At 42.0% G+C, this 16337-nt stretch overlaps 1 protein-coding gene across 2 annotated transcripts in view; it reads left to right on the top strand.

Annotated features, from left to right (window-relative positions):
• LOC137384774 (protein PHTF2-like) overlaps positions 1-16337 on the top strand; it is a 155971-nt gene that overhangs the window by 38613 nt on the left and 101021 nt on the right. For both annotated transcript variants that reach the window (XR_010977655.1, XM_068059228.1), the window contains exons 2-4: positions 431-509; positions 10133-10189; positions 14778-14847. Coding sequence is in view for 1 of the 2 variants with exons in the window: in XM_068059228.1 (XP_067915329.1) it covers positions 465-509; positions 10133-10189; positions 14778-14847 (172 nt within the window). In the remaining variant the exon portion in view is untranslated. The remainder of the gene's footprint in view (positions 1-430; positions 510-10132; positions 10190-14777; positions 14848-16337) is intronic.

Below are 16337 nucleotides of genomic sequence, written 5' to 3'. Positions count from 1 at the left end.
TTGAGTTTGTCATTATTTGTATGGTTTCCCTGATGGAAACATTTGAAAACACTGTTTTGAGGTGATGGAGGGGCAGGGCAGAGGGTGGAAGAGTTCCTCCATACAATAAGGGAACTTGCATATATTGTCATATTGTTAGTCAACCAAAATGCTATTCTGTCGTAGATTGCAAATATGCTAAATCATAAGGAGATTGAGTCAATTCAAAGTGACAGCAGATGGATGGAATTTCTATATTGTGTAGAAACATGTTGACAATACAGTTCTAGTATAGCAACTTTCAGTTGTTATAGCAACAAGTCACTGCAAAACATCTTACTAAATTAGTAATGAGGTTGGGTGTAACGTAAGCACAGCACCAGCACACTTGCTTTTACCACTACTTAAGCAACTTACAAGTGGTGTTGATCTTTTTTCTCTCTCCTTTCAGCATAAAATGCCCAACTTGTGATTGAAAGGGATAAATGGCGTCTAAAGTGACGGATGCTATAGTGTGGTATCAAAAAAAGGTGAGTCTTTCAATTTTTATCTTGATGTTTGATCTTCATGTATAACATTATTTATACATAGTGCTGAGAGGAGCTGAAACAAAGGATAGGCTCTGATCCACATTTCTATTGTATTCATTGTACAATACCTCTGACTTTCTGTAACTGAAAAGCTATAAGAGTTTTTGGAATAGGAGTAGGCCATTTGGCCCCTTGAGCCTGTTCCACAATTCTATTAAGGTCATGGCTGATCTGTACCTCCATTCCACTTAATTCCATTAAAGAAGTATGGAAGAAAAAATGGCATTTAAGACATGAGGTTTATATATTTGTGTAACATTTTGGCATTCAAGTTGATTTTTCAGCTGCTTGTTTGTGTATTTCATTGGTTTTGTCTCCTGATTCATAACCAGCAGCACTTTTGATTGTTCAAGTAAGCACCATGCAGCAGTTTGTCTAACCAAAAAAAAAATTAAACTCTGAACTGGAGTGTTATATACTTTGTGCTGCTGTTCTGACAATCTTTAGAGATAGCAGCACTGGTATAATTTGAACCAAGATAATGATGAATGATTGTCCCTTTCTCCTTTTCAATGGTAATTTCTCCAACTAGATACTAAAATCTACATGCAATGACTATGGATTATAAGCACATAGCCATTGATAATCGAAAATGAATCATATTTACAGGGTCCGCTCCACAGAGTAAGTGCAAGTACTGTCCACATCTTCAACATATGGCACCGTAACACTCCTGTGAAGTGCTTGGGATTTTTTACCATGTTAAGGTGCTATATAAATGCAAGTTGTTGTAGTTGTACTGAGGAGAGTGAATGTCAGGCATTGGGGTCTACTTGGAGTATGTTTACTCAGTAATGTTGGTATCAATTAAATTGATCAAGTTAGACCCCGAGTGAAGATACTCAGACGTTTTTCCAGTCTTGGCCGAGTAATTTTTGCATCCCATTATATCCTTGTTGCACCCAAATATTACTCAACCAGCTTCAATTATGTATAGAACTATTATCTAGGCAACATACAGATCCTGAATCACAGACAGCTATCTATCACCTTATCCGTGCAATTATTCTTCTTGTGTGAACTGAACACTTTGTTATGACCGAGACGGGAGAAATGCACTGTTAATTCTGTCCCACTTCTCCAAGGGTCACAGCATATCAATAAATTTTCCCACCTACCGAAGAATAGCTAATTAGAAACTCAATTTGTCCTCCAGAATAAAGCACAGCAACCAGGTTTCTTTAAACAACAACATTAACTATTTATTAGAAAAAAAAGTCTTAACCACTAATAAGATAAATCTATAATATGAAAAGCTCTGGGTGAGGCCTCCCAGAGTCGAATGGTTAGATGCCACTCGAAGTCTGTCCAGGAGAGGTTGATTAACAGTCTGTGATGGCTAGGCATTCAAGGCAATTTGACTACTGCAGGCGTCACATAGGTCTTTCAGCAGGGGTGTAGCAACAGGTCTGCCTAGGACCCAACAGCAGTATAGCATTAAAAGCTTTCTTCGAGTTCCAGGATTTCCCAAAACACAGGAGGCAACGAGAACCACACTAGATGCAGGAATTCTTCAAACACAGGAGGCAATGGGAATCTACCACCTTTTCAAATGCAGGGTTTCTTTTCAAGAGATACAAGTTTCCTTTACAGAGAGAGGTCTTTTTCTGGATCTTCCACTTTGATCTCCACGCAGGTCAAAAATCAAATTTCAAATGCCTGCTCTTTTTGCAACTCACTGGTTTTTAAAAGGGTCCAAAGTGAAAGTAAACCTTCCTGAGCTGATCAGATGACTGGACATAGAGTCTCCCCTGTCATTCGAAGTGTTGCTCTGAGGAGGTCAAAACCCCTGGCCGGCTTCCTTGAAACTGCTTGCTTTCCTATTCTTGTATACAAAGTCAACATCCAAAAATTGCAGCTATTTGCAGGTGTCCACTGAAAATCCTTTTTTCAGTTTTTTTTAAAACACACTGAATTCTAAGATTTTAGTACAAAAATAAAACCCTTGTAACAACTGTGAATGTCAGCAGGCTATCCAGTTGTACAGGACATTATAGTGAAGTCCAGTTAAGACATTTCTCAGTCATGTACACTTCCCAGAATGATCACTGGATAGCAATCAGATGTGGGAAGGTTGCCAGATTTTATTTTTTTGGCCCACACACACACAGGCAGGGTCCAATTATAGTACCCTCAACTGCTGCATCAGCTAACTCTGCATTGGCTGGGGAACTGAATCTGTGAGCTCTGATTTTCTATAACTTAGTGGAACAACACATAGTCACATGTTAATTGGTGGTTCAATGTAAAATAACACATTTCCAAAGTCTGCCTTAAAACCGATGCCTACAGTTCCTTTAGGTTACAGTACATGATCTGATGCCATCATGTTATCTGTCAAAGAATGTTTCATTACTTCATCTAGTCACATAACTTACTTGACAACTGTCTCATATATTTTCATTAATTTTTGTTTGACTAGTACTTGAGTAAAGTTTTAAAATGTGATAATAGAGAAAGCGTATTTTGGACGTATGATGCACCTTTTATGCTAATTTCATTTCACTCACTTGTGTACAATGTTAGACAATAACTTATTAGAATTTTACCACATACCATCAGTCCAGAGAATTATATCTTCTGCCAGAGTTGCATAAATTGTTCAACATTTGTCCGATTCCATTCATCTCTATGAATAAGGAATATATGATTCATTTTTTCATTGGTTAATCTATCCCTAACTCTATACTGGGATAGAGAATTTTTAAAGCCCTATACATTGGAAGGTGTAGGTGCATTCCTATAGAAAATCACTTCAGGAATAATGTAAGGCTCCCTATTGAACTGTTATCTCCAATGACAGATTTTTATATTTTTAAGTAGAGGTACATATTGAGAGAGTTTTGAGGTTTGTCAGACATAGTAAGTTGAACATAGGGTCACTAACTTGCAATTATCACTCAGTGGTTATTCCAATGGAGTGATAGGATTTGTTTAGAGAAGGTACAAAGACCGTGTGAAGAGGCAATTCTGTGATCAATATGTCGTATTTTCATCCATCAGATCGGTTTTGAAAGAGCAGTTTGAATCTACCTGGTGGGTAGCGCCTTGAGACATTTTATTACATTAAAGGTGCTATAGAAATAAGTTGTTGTTGCAACTTGGATTGGTGTGGGCAATCTGGCATCTGCATCTATTTTGTTGACAAATCATAAGGTAGTAACAATAGACTGTAAAGATGTTACCTGAAAAACTGGGCTCCTTTTAATAAGCACAGTTGCTTAGAATTGTTGTTGAAGGATGGTTAACATTTTAGTATGTTTGTTTCCTATTAAGCATCCTTTTCATCCTAGGAGGAACACTTTCATTTGCTTTTGTTTCTCCTTCTCCTCCTCCTTCCTCCTTCCTTCTCCTTTTTCCTCCACCACCTTCTTCCTCTTCCTCCTTCCTCCTCCTCCTTCTCTTTCTTCCTCCTCCTTCCCCTGTCTCTCCTCCCCCTCCGTAGTATTCAGTCAATCTCCTGTTCCATGTGAACAATGCTGGAAGAAGAAAGATAGCTTGCGTTGCCTTGTAAGATCATTTTCATTCTTCACATGGATCATTCCATCAATTGAGTGAACTACTCTGTCCTGGATGGTACTCGGCTTTCCCGAGATTTGTGCCTGAACCCATCCAGGTGAGTGGTGAGTATTCCATCACACTGCCGATGAGCTTTGTAGTTGGTGGAGGGGCTTTTAGAGGGCAGGAAATGAGTCACTCATCATAAAATATCCAGCCTTTGCCCTGCTCTTGTAGTCATTATGTTGAAAAGGCTGTTCTAGTTCAGCTGCTGGTTAGCCTACCAGGATATTAATGCTGGGGCACTCAACGATGGCGGTGCCATTGAAGGAAAAAGGGAGTTGTCTGGGCTCGCTCTTAGTTGAGATGGTCGTTGCCTGTCCAAGGTTAGCTCCAGCATGAATATTGTTGATTTTAAGTGGAACTGAACGCTATTGAGCAATCAGCAAGAAACCTCACTCCTGACCTGTGGCTAAGGAAAGCTCACTAATGAATCGGCTGAAGATGGTTGGGCCAAGGACATTTCTCTGAGGAACTCCTGCAGTGATGTTGTGGGGCTATTGTGGCATCTAACCAGCACAGACATCTTCCTTTATGTGCTCAGTCACTGGAGGGGTTTCTATTTGACCTCAACTGACCTCAATTTTCCTAGGACTCTTTGGTGTCAACTCAGTCAAAAGTTGCCCAGATTTTGAGGGTACCTACTCTTGTCTGTTCTCTGGCAATCGTTTTATTCATGTCTGAATCAAGGCTGTAATGAGCTCTGGAGCTGAGCGGTTCTAGGGGAATATGAACTGAGTATTGGTAAGAAGATTAACGGTGAGTAGGCATCACTTGATGGCAGTATTCATGATCTTTCTGTGACTTTACTGATGATTGGGAGGAGGCTAACAAGACTGTAATTGGCCAGGTTAGATTTATCCTGTTTTATTGTGGATAGGGTGTACCTGGGCAGTCTTCCTCATTGCTGTGTCATCGATTTACTGCAGCAGCTTGAATAGGGAGGAGCTGGCGTGCATGAGTCTTTACTATAGCTGGGATGTTGTCAAGATCCAGAGCCTTTTGCTGTGTCCAATGCGTTAAGCTGATTTCTTAAAGTTGCATGGAGTGAACTGAACTTGATGCTCTCATCTATGATGGTGCAGACCTTGGGAGAAGGTGAAGTGCGATGATTGATTAATATTTCCTAATTAAGACTTTATCTCCAGTGAGGCTTGAGAGGAATTCATACTCGCAACACTTGGCCATTTTTTGCACATGTATTTCATAGTGATCAATGCTTTCTTATTGAGCTTGAAATTTAGTATTGAACTCATGTCTTTTGTACATGGTATTCTTCAGAGATACAAAATATTCCTCATGTATCCATAATACCTTTCAGTTCCAATTCTCTCTTTCAATATATGTAAAGCTATTATACATATCTATTGCAGAACAATAAATTGCTGGCCTAAACTTCCTATTTTGATTCTACATCTTTTTCAGTTGTATTACAAATTAAAATATTTTTCCATTTTCTGTACTTTGTGACCTTTTTCTTCCAATCTCAAATGTTTGTATGAGTTCCAAGCTTTCCATTTCTATTCCAGTTCCAACACCATGGGCTGAACTTTGCCACCCTCCACCTCCCCACCCCCCCCACCCACCAACTTCTCTGAGGGCAGGAACGAAGGTGGGAATATGAGGGGCCCTGAAAGTACTGGTATTGGCTGGCACAGTTTCAGGATGTTGTTCCTGGTGCCAGCAATGTTAACCAGGGCAGAGGGAGGGCGGGACAGGAATCCCGCTCTCCTTCCTATTCAGACCAATTAAAGTAGTTGATAAGTTCATTAAGAGCTTGCTATCGATGAAGGGAGCACATGGGTTAGGCACGCTGTCGTTTGCAGATCAGCTGATGGGAGGCTGGTGCAGAGTGGGCAGCAAGTCATGGGATGACGACCCCATTCAATACCTGAGTGCTGAGTGCCACTTTCCCACTCATGGCTGCCCCAAGGAATCATTCTGGCCCCATAAGAGGGTCAGTGGGGCAGAGGATAACTTGGCCTTTGGAAAGGAGGTGCCTTTGGTACTGTACAGGTGGCAGGGAGAGTGGGCACTCAGCGCTCAGGCATTGAACAGGGTCGTCATCTCCCAGGCATCACAGGGGCAGAGGAGCAGGAAGCAAGGCTGCCAAGGACAACTGTGCATCCACCTGCCCAGAAAGAAGGCTGCAGATGGCAGTGGAGACACAACCATCAGATTTTGGACTCAGTGGTAATGAGGAGCAACGCCCTCCTCAGGAAGGGTGGAACTCTGAGCAGCAGGAGGGCACAGGAGAGGAAAGAGAGGCAAAAAGGACACGGAGGCCTACCCTGAACATAGGATATACAGCTGAAGATGGAGCTACCTGGAGATGACTGAGAGCCAGTGCCGCACTGGTCACCATGCCCTGCCAGTAGCTCCCAAAGTCACCTGTGGCCTTGAACCTCTTTGCCTCTGGCTCCTTCCAGTGATCTACTGTGGACCTTAGTGGCATCTCACAAATGGCAGCACACAACTGCATCCCACAAGTCACTGATACCCTCTTTGCCAGAGCCAGACAGTACATTTCAGTTCACGACAGATGCAGCCTCACACGGACCGAGCGCATTGGGCTTTGCCTCCATCTGTGGATTCCCTCAGGTGCAGGGCATCATCGATTTACACCCATGTGACCATTAAGGCACCCAGTGACCGGCCCGTCATATTCATCAACAGGAAGGGCTTCCACTCTGTCAACGTTTTGGTAGTTGAAACCACAACAAGAGCTTCCACCATGTGTGCGCTCGCTTTCCTCCGCCGGTGTAGGCTGCCTCAGCACTTTGCTCCAACCCCAAAGTGCGTGGATGGATCCTAAGGGACAAGAGATGTCCATTGAAGACATGGCTACTCACCCCTCTACGGGAACCCAAAGCAACCTGCTCACTGGGACAACCATCTAACAGGCCATCGGGCTTCTGAAGATGTGATTCCGGTGCTTGGACTGATTAGGTGGTGCTCTCCCATATCCTCCTGTAGGGGTCTCAGTCAATGTGGTGGTTTGCTGAATTCACCATAACATGGCCCTCCAGAAAGGTGTGGACCTGGAGGATAGTGAGGCCCCGGAAGGAGACAACTCATCAGGTGAGAGAGGAGGAAGTGGAGGCGGAGGGAGATGGCACAGAACAGAGAGGTGCCCCTGCTGCACGACAAGGTGGCCGGACACAGCTCGGTGCGCAAACGGCTCGTCAAGATCCTATGAATGTTAGGGATCATCTGATTTCAGGAAAGTTTAAACTGAGTCCCTCTGACGCGGGTTGAGGGGCATGGCATGGAGGGAGTATGCAATACCTGTGCTAATACATGGACGGAAGACGCAGCTGGAATTTCTAATCACTTACTGCCAATGAAGGAACCACAGCTGCCCAGAGGCTTTGCACTCGCCATGGAGGATCCCGTTATGTCTTTACACCAACTCGTGCAACTTTTCCTGTCACGACAAGAATAAAAGGAGTCCCAGATGTGTGCCTTAACATGTCATAATTTATGAAGTGTACAGAAAGGAAATCAGTTCAGAGACAGTAGGAGGACACTCCAATGACCTTTCTTGCTTAGTACTCCATGCAGTGTGGTGACCTTCACACTCGACCACTGTTATGTGGTGCTCCCCTTGTGGCTTCGGAGGAGGTGGAAGCAGCCTGCTCACTCATCTCAGCTTGCAGCCGAGATGCATTTGGCAGTTGTCTGCGTTTGTGGCTGTGCCAGTGGGGCATCTCCAGAGGCTGCTGCACCTGCATCATTGCTGGGGCAGCCTCCACCATTGGGCCCTGCTGCACAGAGAGTACTTCCGTTGGAGGGGCCAAGGAGGCCGAGGATGATGAGGGTGCCCGTGAGGGGTGGCACCCTCATCCTTCTTTATGACATCCTCAGCCCTTGCTGAGTATGCCAGGCGCCTGGAGGAGGACACCAGCTAGGCCACAGCTGGCATCCCCTCTAAGGATCTCTGCGCCACCGACTGGTCCATGCTACTCAGAGTCTCATGGATCCTGTGGACATTAGAACTATAGAAAAAGTATGGAACGGAAGGAGACCATCGTGTCCGCACCGGCTGAAAAAGAACTAGCCGCCCAAACTAATCCCACCTTCCAGTACCTGGTCCGTAGCCCTGCAGGTTTCAGCACTTCCGGTGAGAGAGAGAGGCTCTGTAATAATAGACACTGATAGAAATATTCCTATAAATACCTTGAACAGACAGAGATACAGACTCTAATAATAGACACTGCTAGGAATATTCTATAATACCCTGAACAGAGAGAGAGAGAGAGACTATAATAATAGACACTGCTAGGAATATTCTTTATTCTAAACTATGAGAGAGAGAGGCTGGAATTTTAAGCCCCCCAGCGGGCCGGATGGTGGCGTGGGTACGGTGTAAATTTGAGCAGGAGGCTCTGGGAGGCCTTCCCTCCCTGCTCCCGCCTCCAGTCAACTTTATGGTGGTTGGGGGAAGAGGGGTTGTGGGGGGGGGGAGAGAAAACGGCCCACCCGCCGCAGGCCAGTCAAGGTCCTTAAGTGGCCACTTAACCCTTCTCCCGCCTCCACGGGTGTTTTACCCATGGCAAACTGATGTGAAAGGCCGCCCAGCAATAGCTGACAGCCTTTCTGCGGGGGGGGGGGGTGCCTGATTGAGGGCCGACCCGCCTCCCAACCCACCCCCGGGACCCAAGATGTTTCCACCCCCCCCACCGTCTTGTTGGCACAACCAATTGCCCCCCCCCTTGCTGGCGAGGCTACCCCAACTTACCTGAAGTCCCGGCTCCGCGTCATTGGCTGGGCTGCAGTCCCAGCAGTGGTCACTGCTCCTAGTGGTGCTGCTGGGACTAAGAGCTGCCAGCCCGATGATTGGCCAGCAGCTCACTGAGGTGGGACTTCCTCCCTCGAGCGGGTGGAAGTCTCGCCTCGGGACAGGTAAAACCCGGGGACCCGTAAAATGTGGGACGGCTCCCCGAGCTAGGCAGAAATCCCGTCCGCCTAAGGTAAAATTCAGCCCAGAGTTTAATAATAGACTCTGATAGGAATGTTCTGTAATACCCTGAACAATGAGAGCCGCCTCCAGGAGCCCTGTTAAATTAAGGATGGCGGGTAGGCTCCTGAGACTGGAGGGCCATTCGGAGACCCTCCAGCACTGACAGATCGGTAGCCCCACCATCAGAGGTGGGAGCTGCTGATCTAGATAGGTGAAAGAGAGGTGTATCGAGATGGAGGCACCTTCTGAAGAATTTTTAAAAATTAAAAAATAAAGAGGTCACAATTACTAGGCCATTATTGTGAGGGGGAACCGCTCCACAAGGCAGCCTGTGCTGCAGCTGTGGCCACCTTGCAATTACGGTCAAGGGGGTTGGTGAGGTGGGTTAAAAATGTTAAATGGAGTGCTGCCCCCCCCCCCCCCTCCCGATCTGCTGATGGGAGGCTGACTCCGTTCATTGGCTGGGGTTTGGCCTCAGCAGGGTTACTGGACTGCCGACTGGAAAATTCTAGTTGATGTCCACCAGTAACATTAATAGACACTTAAAAGGGGCATCGGCTGATAACTGTCACCACCGCCCCCCCACCTCTCCCCCGCCCCAACCCCCAAGCAGCCTCTTTGAAAATAGCCCCGAAGCAAAAGCAACTGACACGCCAGCTAGTAGCAGGAAATTACAGGCCAGCCCTCCTCCATTCCTGCCTCTGCAGCCCTTCCAAAATCTGGCCCATCATGCTTTACCAAGATTTGTATACCTTACAGATAACAAATCAAATCATTTCTTAATTTTGAAACATAAAAACTAATTAATTCATTTATGATCATCTAATAGAATAGAATATTTGCATTAGTATTTTCATTTAGTATAAAATGCTGTATGTATTATCCAAGAGAAGTAAGCTATTGTAGAATTTTCTGTGGTCTTCTATTTGTGTTGCAAAAATACTTACTGGGCATGCAACCATGAGCGGTAGGGAAACAGGTAAAAACCCTATCATTTTTGAAACATGCATTGATGATTTTTAACTGATTCTTTTTGTTACAGATTGGGGCTTATGATCAACAGATATGGGAAAAATCTGTGGAACAAAGAGAGATCAAGGTAGAGTATTTTTAATTTCTAAATGCAGTTTCTATGGAGTTAGCATGGTCAGCAGTAAGATGTAATAACTCAAAGTGCAGCTGAGTAAAGGCTTGGGTCTGCAAAAAAAAAAAACCCTGCTCGAGCCCAACAGAACCACATCCGACCCGAGCCCTACCTGGCCTGAGTCCTTCCATTTTTTTTTCCTGCATCCGACCTGACCCTTTTAACTTTTTTCGTTTTTCACTTTGTTGCTGATCTGCACAAGCTTAAAACACCTGTAACAAAACCACCTTTCTAGTCCAAAAATTAAATTAACATTAGGACCACTTACCTGTGATAGAGCGTGTCCGACTCGGCCTAACCCGAGCCCAAATGCCAGACCCGGAAGTGCAACCCGACCTGACCTGAACCCGACACATGTCAGGGTCAGGTAGCAGGCCTTTACAGCTGAGTAGATATCATGAGTGGGACAACCAATATTTAAAAATGTCAAGTTTGGTGAAATTTCCATAGAATTACAGGATACGCAAATATTTATATCATGAAAGGGGAAGAAAGTGTCCTGTTCACAAGTGCTCCCATCTCTTTTACAAGGGCAGTATTTGTTTCCTTTTGAATACAAATTTATTTGGATATTCTTTACACAATAAGTAAGATAAGTTGGGGGAAAGCACTAATTGTGGCCCACAATGCCCTTTCAGGCAATAGGATTTGGTAGAACTGCCTTTCTATTCCTGTTTAATAATCTGAACTACAAATTGGTTCAGGTCTCAGACCAAGGTGAGATAGGTGTCAGCCATTTTTAAGCACTAACACGACATGGAACATTTAGTATCTCAGATGTTGGGCTGGCAGAGCTGTATTGCAAATTTGGCTTCTGTTTTGATTAATAAGCAGAGTGTGGCGGTCAATTTCGCAAATGAGGTATTTGTCATGTCACTGCTGGTGGTGATGGGCATATTTTAATATTTCTCATTTTGATAGTTGTATAAGTGCATGATGAAAAATATTTCCTTATTTCTCAGCCCAATAATATGAACAACTACATTTTGTTTAATGAAATATTTCCTGCACACTCTTTTATTGCACTCATTTAAAAGTATAATTTTGTAGGTTTTATAAGCTGATGCATTTTTCCTCTATTTGTAATTGTGAGATGCTCTGAACCTTTTAACCTTTTAGTTGCATTCATTCATGGCCACATGCAATCAACTGGGTAATAATTCTTTTCTCTGCATGAAACTTATGCCACTGGTTTTTCTGCTGATGGGTGGGGCAGTGGACATCAGTAATGATGATTTGTGATACATAGCTGATGGAATGTTCCGCTGTCCGTGCTTCAGGCAACAGCTGAGAGGATTAACTAATGTATTCAATCAAAAATGAGATTCAAGTACAGGTGCTTCCATTAGTCCAGTGCTCTATTGCTACTACCAGGCATCTATGTTTTAATTATGTCGTCAGTTTCACTATCTGAGTGCTATCTCTATATTTTGTTCCCTATGTTTCAATTCTACGTCACACTGTTTGCCATTGTATTAATTACTAAGTAGTCACCTTAGCCTTTCATTTATTTCTCCTGTTTTCTAATGTATTTATACTCTTTGCAGTTTATTAAATTGGTAAGTACTCCAGGAAATGATTTTGTGTTGCAATACTGCTGTGGTCAGTTGTGCTAATGGATTCTGGCCTGGTTGTTTTTTTTTTAATTAAGTTTTTGGATATGTATTGTGTGATTCAAAGGGTTCAATGAAAGAGTTTCCTCTGTGTGCTACTGGCATCAAAATGATAAATTCATTTATAAAGTAAAAGACTTTACTATTTTGCTATACGGAGTACACGGTTAGCCACTAAAAGCATGGTTATGAATTGCATTTCAGTGTGTGATGCACCACACATACAGAACTAATGTCTGGTGTGATATTAATAAACTATTCTTGAAGGTACACACTTACATTTACGCTAATAAGATGCTGAGTGCTGCGGAGTGTTTTGAAGCCTGCTCGTGTTGGCTACCATCTCTCCACATCCTCCAATTTAAAAACAAAGGCAATTAATTTTTGAAAGATAGAATTTATAGTTCTCTGGCTTCCTTTTTTGTCAAAGACGGTCTCTAAAGCGCTCTGTACACTTCCAGTGGCAATCACGAGGACTGGTCTCTGTGGGCGCTTCTCCAAAATCTCGATCCCATATACCTTGCTATCAAAGCTTCTGGCATATGGTGTCCCAATATATATAATATTTGTTTGACGACAAACACTCCAGTTCCTTGCCATAGTCTGCATCCCATCCCTGAACATTTCCTTGTTAGAAATTTAAAAAAAAATCTCCAGCCTTCATAATTATTTGCAGTATTTAACAGTTCATAATCTGTACACAAGCTTTGACTCATTGGCAAAACCATTGAGATTCTTATTATCCATTATATTTAATTAGTGATAAAATGCAGCATTTTTACAGAACTACCATTCTGGGTTGATGGGCATCGTGTGAATGCTGCTTGAATTGAGCAGATTGGATTTAGCTTTGGATGACAAAAATAGTGGAAATAACTGTGGCACTGGCCACACTGCATTTGTTTATTGCATCTGTTGCCTTTCACATGCATGTTTCCTGGAATGCACAAATGATGCGTTATATTTTGTGGACCCAAAACAATTGACATTGCCAAACTTCGCTGTCTATTGCTCCCTAGAATAACTTGCCTGATGTGCAAGGACCAGGTTCTCTGCATGGAGCTCACCAGCTCTTCCCAGCATAAGTGGGACTTCTTTATTATCTTTCACAAGAAATCATCACATACCCAAAAGCATTTGTTGCCCCTCCGTTGTGATCACAAAATTTGTTGACTGAAGTGCCCCTACCGCCTTTGCTATTGTCACTAGCCTTTGTGACTTATCAACAGGTGAAGAAGGCCATTTCAGCTCACCAACCAGAATGATCTTGAAGTCCCTCATTGCAGCAACTGATTAGTTCTAAAATGATTTAGGTTAGTTCTTTCTGCTCTAACAGGTGCCCATTCCATATATTGTTCATTTTTTGTATGCAAAAAGCTTAAAGTTGTAACCTCCCTGGTCCTACTCCTTCAATTTAATTTAACTTTCCAGATTTGCCAGACTATTTGCAATTTGTTTATGTCTATATAACTTCTCAGTAAGTTTTGTTTTAAGGTTGAATAGCCCAGGTTTTTCCAGTCTTTCTTCATATTTGAGGTTTCTGAGGCAGAGGATCATCCTTGTTCTCTTCACACTGCTACCAATGCTTGTATCCCTCCCTTGTGTCTTGATTACAAGAATTGGAAATTATTCTTGAGGTGTAGTCTGATCAGAACGCTATGAAGTTTGATTATGACTACTTCTGAATTATATTCTCTTAACATTCTATTAAATTTGTATGCTGTTCGGCATTGTTTGGACATTTTGTGTCAAGTTACCAAGTCCTGGATCTCTTCTAAAGCCATCCATTGTTATTTGAACACTAAAAACAAACTGCATGTATTGCCTATTTTTTTGCATCCTATAAGTAATATTTTATATTTGCCTATATTAAGTTTCATCTGCCATTTTTGCTCTTTCCACTTGCATATTTTGTCTTGTTTTGAAATTTCTGAGCTTCCTCCTATTTCATTACCCCTCATAAGTTTGTATTATCTGCAAATTTGATCAGCCTGCATTGTATTTGAGTCCAAGTCATTGATATAAATTAGAATTAGTTTGTTGTAGTTGGGTGTCCCAGCACTAATACCTGGACTTCAACTTCATTTCCCTGTCCCAACATAACTTCTGTAACAAGTTGTTTTCTACCTCTTCAACCAATTCTTATTCATAACCTCAGAATTTACCCTGAATCCCTAAAGCTTCGGGTTCATGTGAAACTTTGTCAGATTTCTTCAGGATGTTTTTAGCATCTATGTTATAAGGCTTTTCAGAGTCTATGTGTTGCTACTTCCTCAAAGAGGTCAAGCAGCTTGGCCAGGCAGGATTTATGTTAAATGCTTTTTTTTTTTTAGTACTTATTTTACAGATAAGTGTCAAGTTTGCATTTAATTTCTATTATTTTTACCTGGGATTGAAGTAAAATTAAAGCTGGTGAGGATGGAAGGTTTATCCTTTAAAAAGAACTAGATGATACGTATAAATAAGTAGATTTCTATTCAAGATAAAGAGTAGCCAAACTCCCTCTTCACACTCCAGGTTGAGGGCTTGATGTCTGACAAATGTGTGTCTATGAAGCTGCCATACAAAAGGGATGATATCACCTCAGCTATTCAACAAATAATTCCTCCCTAGCCCAACACTAAGCCACTCCTCCATGTAACGATCAGGCAATTGACACTTGCCATGCGCAGTACTTGTAATATGGCGCAAAAATGAAGTAAATACAGTTAATCCTGTAAGATTTACACACATGGGTGAGAATCAATTTTACACGCATGCAGGGTCCTGCTTTGGACAGTTGAGATGGTAACAATAAGTCTAGTTCTGCACTAAATATGTATTTTTGTTTTCTGTTTCTGATCATGCTTGTTAACATTATGACATTCTTGTATTGCAGGTTAAAACTGAAAACGTTTGTTTACAAGACTTGTGTTGTTGTTTTTCCATAGGGCATGAAGAACAAACCAAAAAAAACTGGCCACGTAAAGCCAGACCTCATAGATGTTGATCTTGTTCGGGGTAAATATGCCTTTTTTGTTTAAGAAAATGTGCTAGTTCATAAAATATAAACATCTTGGGCATAACCCAGAAGTTGGACCTGAAAATGCATCTAATGTTGCCCTCATTTGCAGATATCAAGTTGTGCCCAAGTATACTCCCAAACTCATTAGCATATGTCCAAACTAAAAATGGGCCCAAGGGAGCACCTGAACTCAACAGCATATTTCTTTATTGAGTCTGAAAACTTGTGTTTCAACTCATTCATGCACATCAGGTACAGCAAGGTTAAAAACATGCAATTAAAGAAGCTTTTTCAATTTTTAATGTGACACACTTATTCTGGAAAAAATGCATACAAAGAAATAGAAAATACAGAGCTGATCTTAGTCAGGGAAATCCTTTTTTAAAAAAAAAATAAAGAAAACAATGCAATTAAAGGACAAGAAATTGATCTTGTTTCCTGAAAATCTTGAGGTAATGTTGCGAGAACCCTGAACAAATGCAATTGGAGGATACTCCCCTATTGAGAGTCAGGGGCGTAGGCTGAGATTCTCTTTGATAGAGAGATTGAGGAAATTTGGTTGCATTCTAGTTACGCAGATAACTCACTTTTATGTCCATAATTCTGTGGTCTTTCAAGCCACGTACTTAGATTACACGTGTACCGGGCGCAAATGCGGAGGAAACTCCAAGCTCCTGTTCCTGTCTAAAAACTGTTTTCTTGAATACATAGTAACCACTATTGGTGTCTACTTCTCTTACTCCAGAAATTGGTCACTTTTGCTGGCAGAGCTGCTAAAACTGTGGGCTGAAGTGGAAAAAATACTCACTGACCATGCGGCAGAATCATTTCTAGACAAGCCTTTGGCACTGGCTACTCTCATTTCAGCATAAATAAGTTTATACATAAGCAGACTAGTCAGTTAAAACATTTTCAGTGCATTCATTTAAAATGTAAATTTTCTTCAAAAATTAATATTTAGTGGTGGAAATTTAATATCTTAAAGCCTTTATTAACTTTAAAATTCTCAATGTGTACTTGATGCATGTAGAGAAAACATTACTGAGATCAAAAAGTTGTCATTCCTTCTGTATTTGGAAAATCCAAGCTAGATTTGTTTAATCAGCTGTGCCCAATTAACAGATGTTAGTTGGCTGGACTTGATCAGTAAATTGGGTTGGGTATTTTTACTTTAAATCTCCGTCCAATTTTTCACCCATCCCATTTGTAGCCATTATTTCTGGTTACTGCCAAACATTGCTGTCCATTTTAGGGCAGTTCCTTGCAAATAAGGTGAAAGATGTCGTTGTGATATCATATGCCCTGTTTTCCATCATTTCTACTTCATTTGTGCTGGTTCCTTTTTTAGCCTATATAAATTAGGTATCTAGGGAAAAGACAGAAGAGAATTTAAGACCCTTGCATTCACTTTAATGGCATCAGTTTAAAGTGAACTTCTAATCAATATTAGAGGTTTTCTTGGGGCTGGATTTTAAGGAGCTCTCGA

The sequence above is a fragment of the Heterodontus francisci genome, chromosome 27 (genome assembly GCF_036365525.1).
Source record: "Heterodontus francisci isolate sHetFra1 chromosome 27, sHetFra1.hap1, whole genome shotgun sequence".
NCBI lineage: Eukaryota > Metazoa > Chordata > Chondrichthyes > Heterodontiformes > Heterodontidae > Heterodontus > Heterodontus francisci.
The sequence above is the reverse complement of the archived record's forward strand: the minus strand, read 5'-3'. Positions and strand labels throughout refer to the sequence as shown.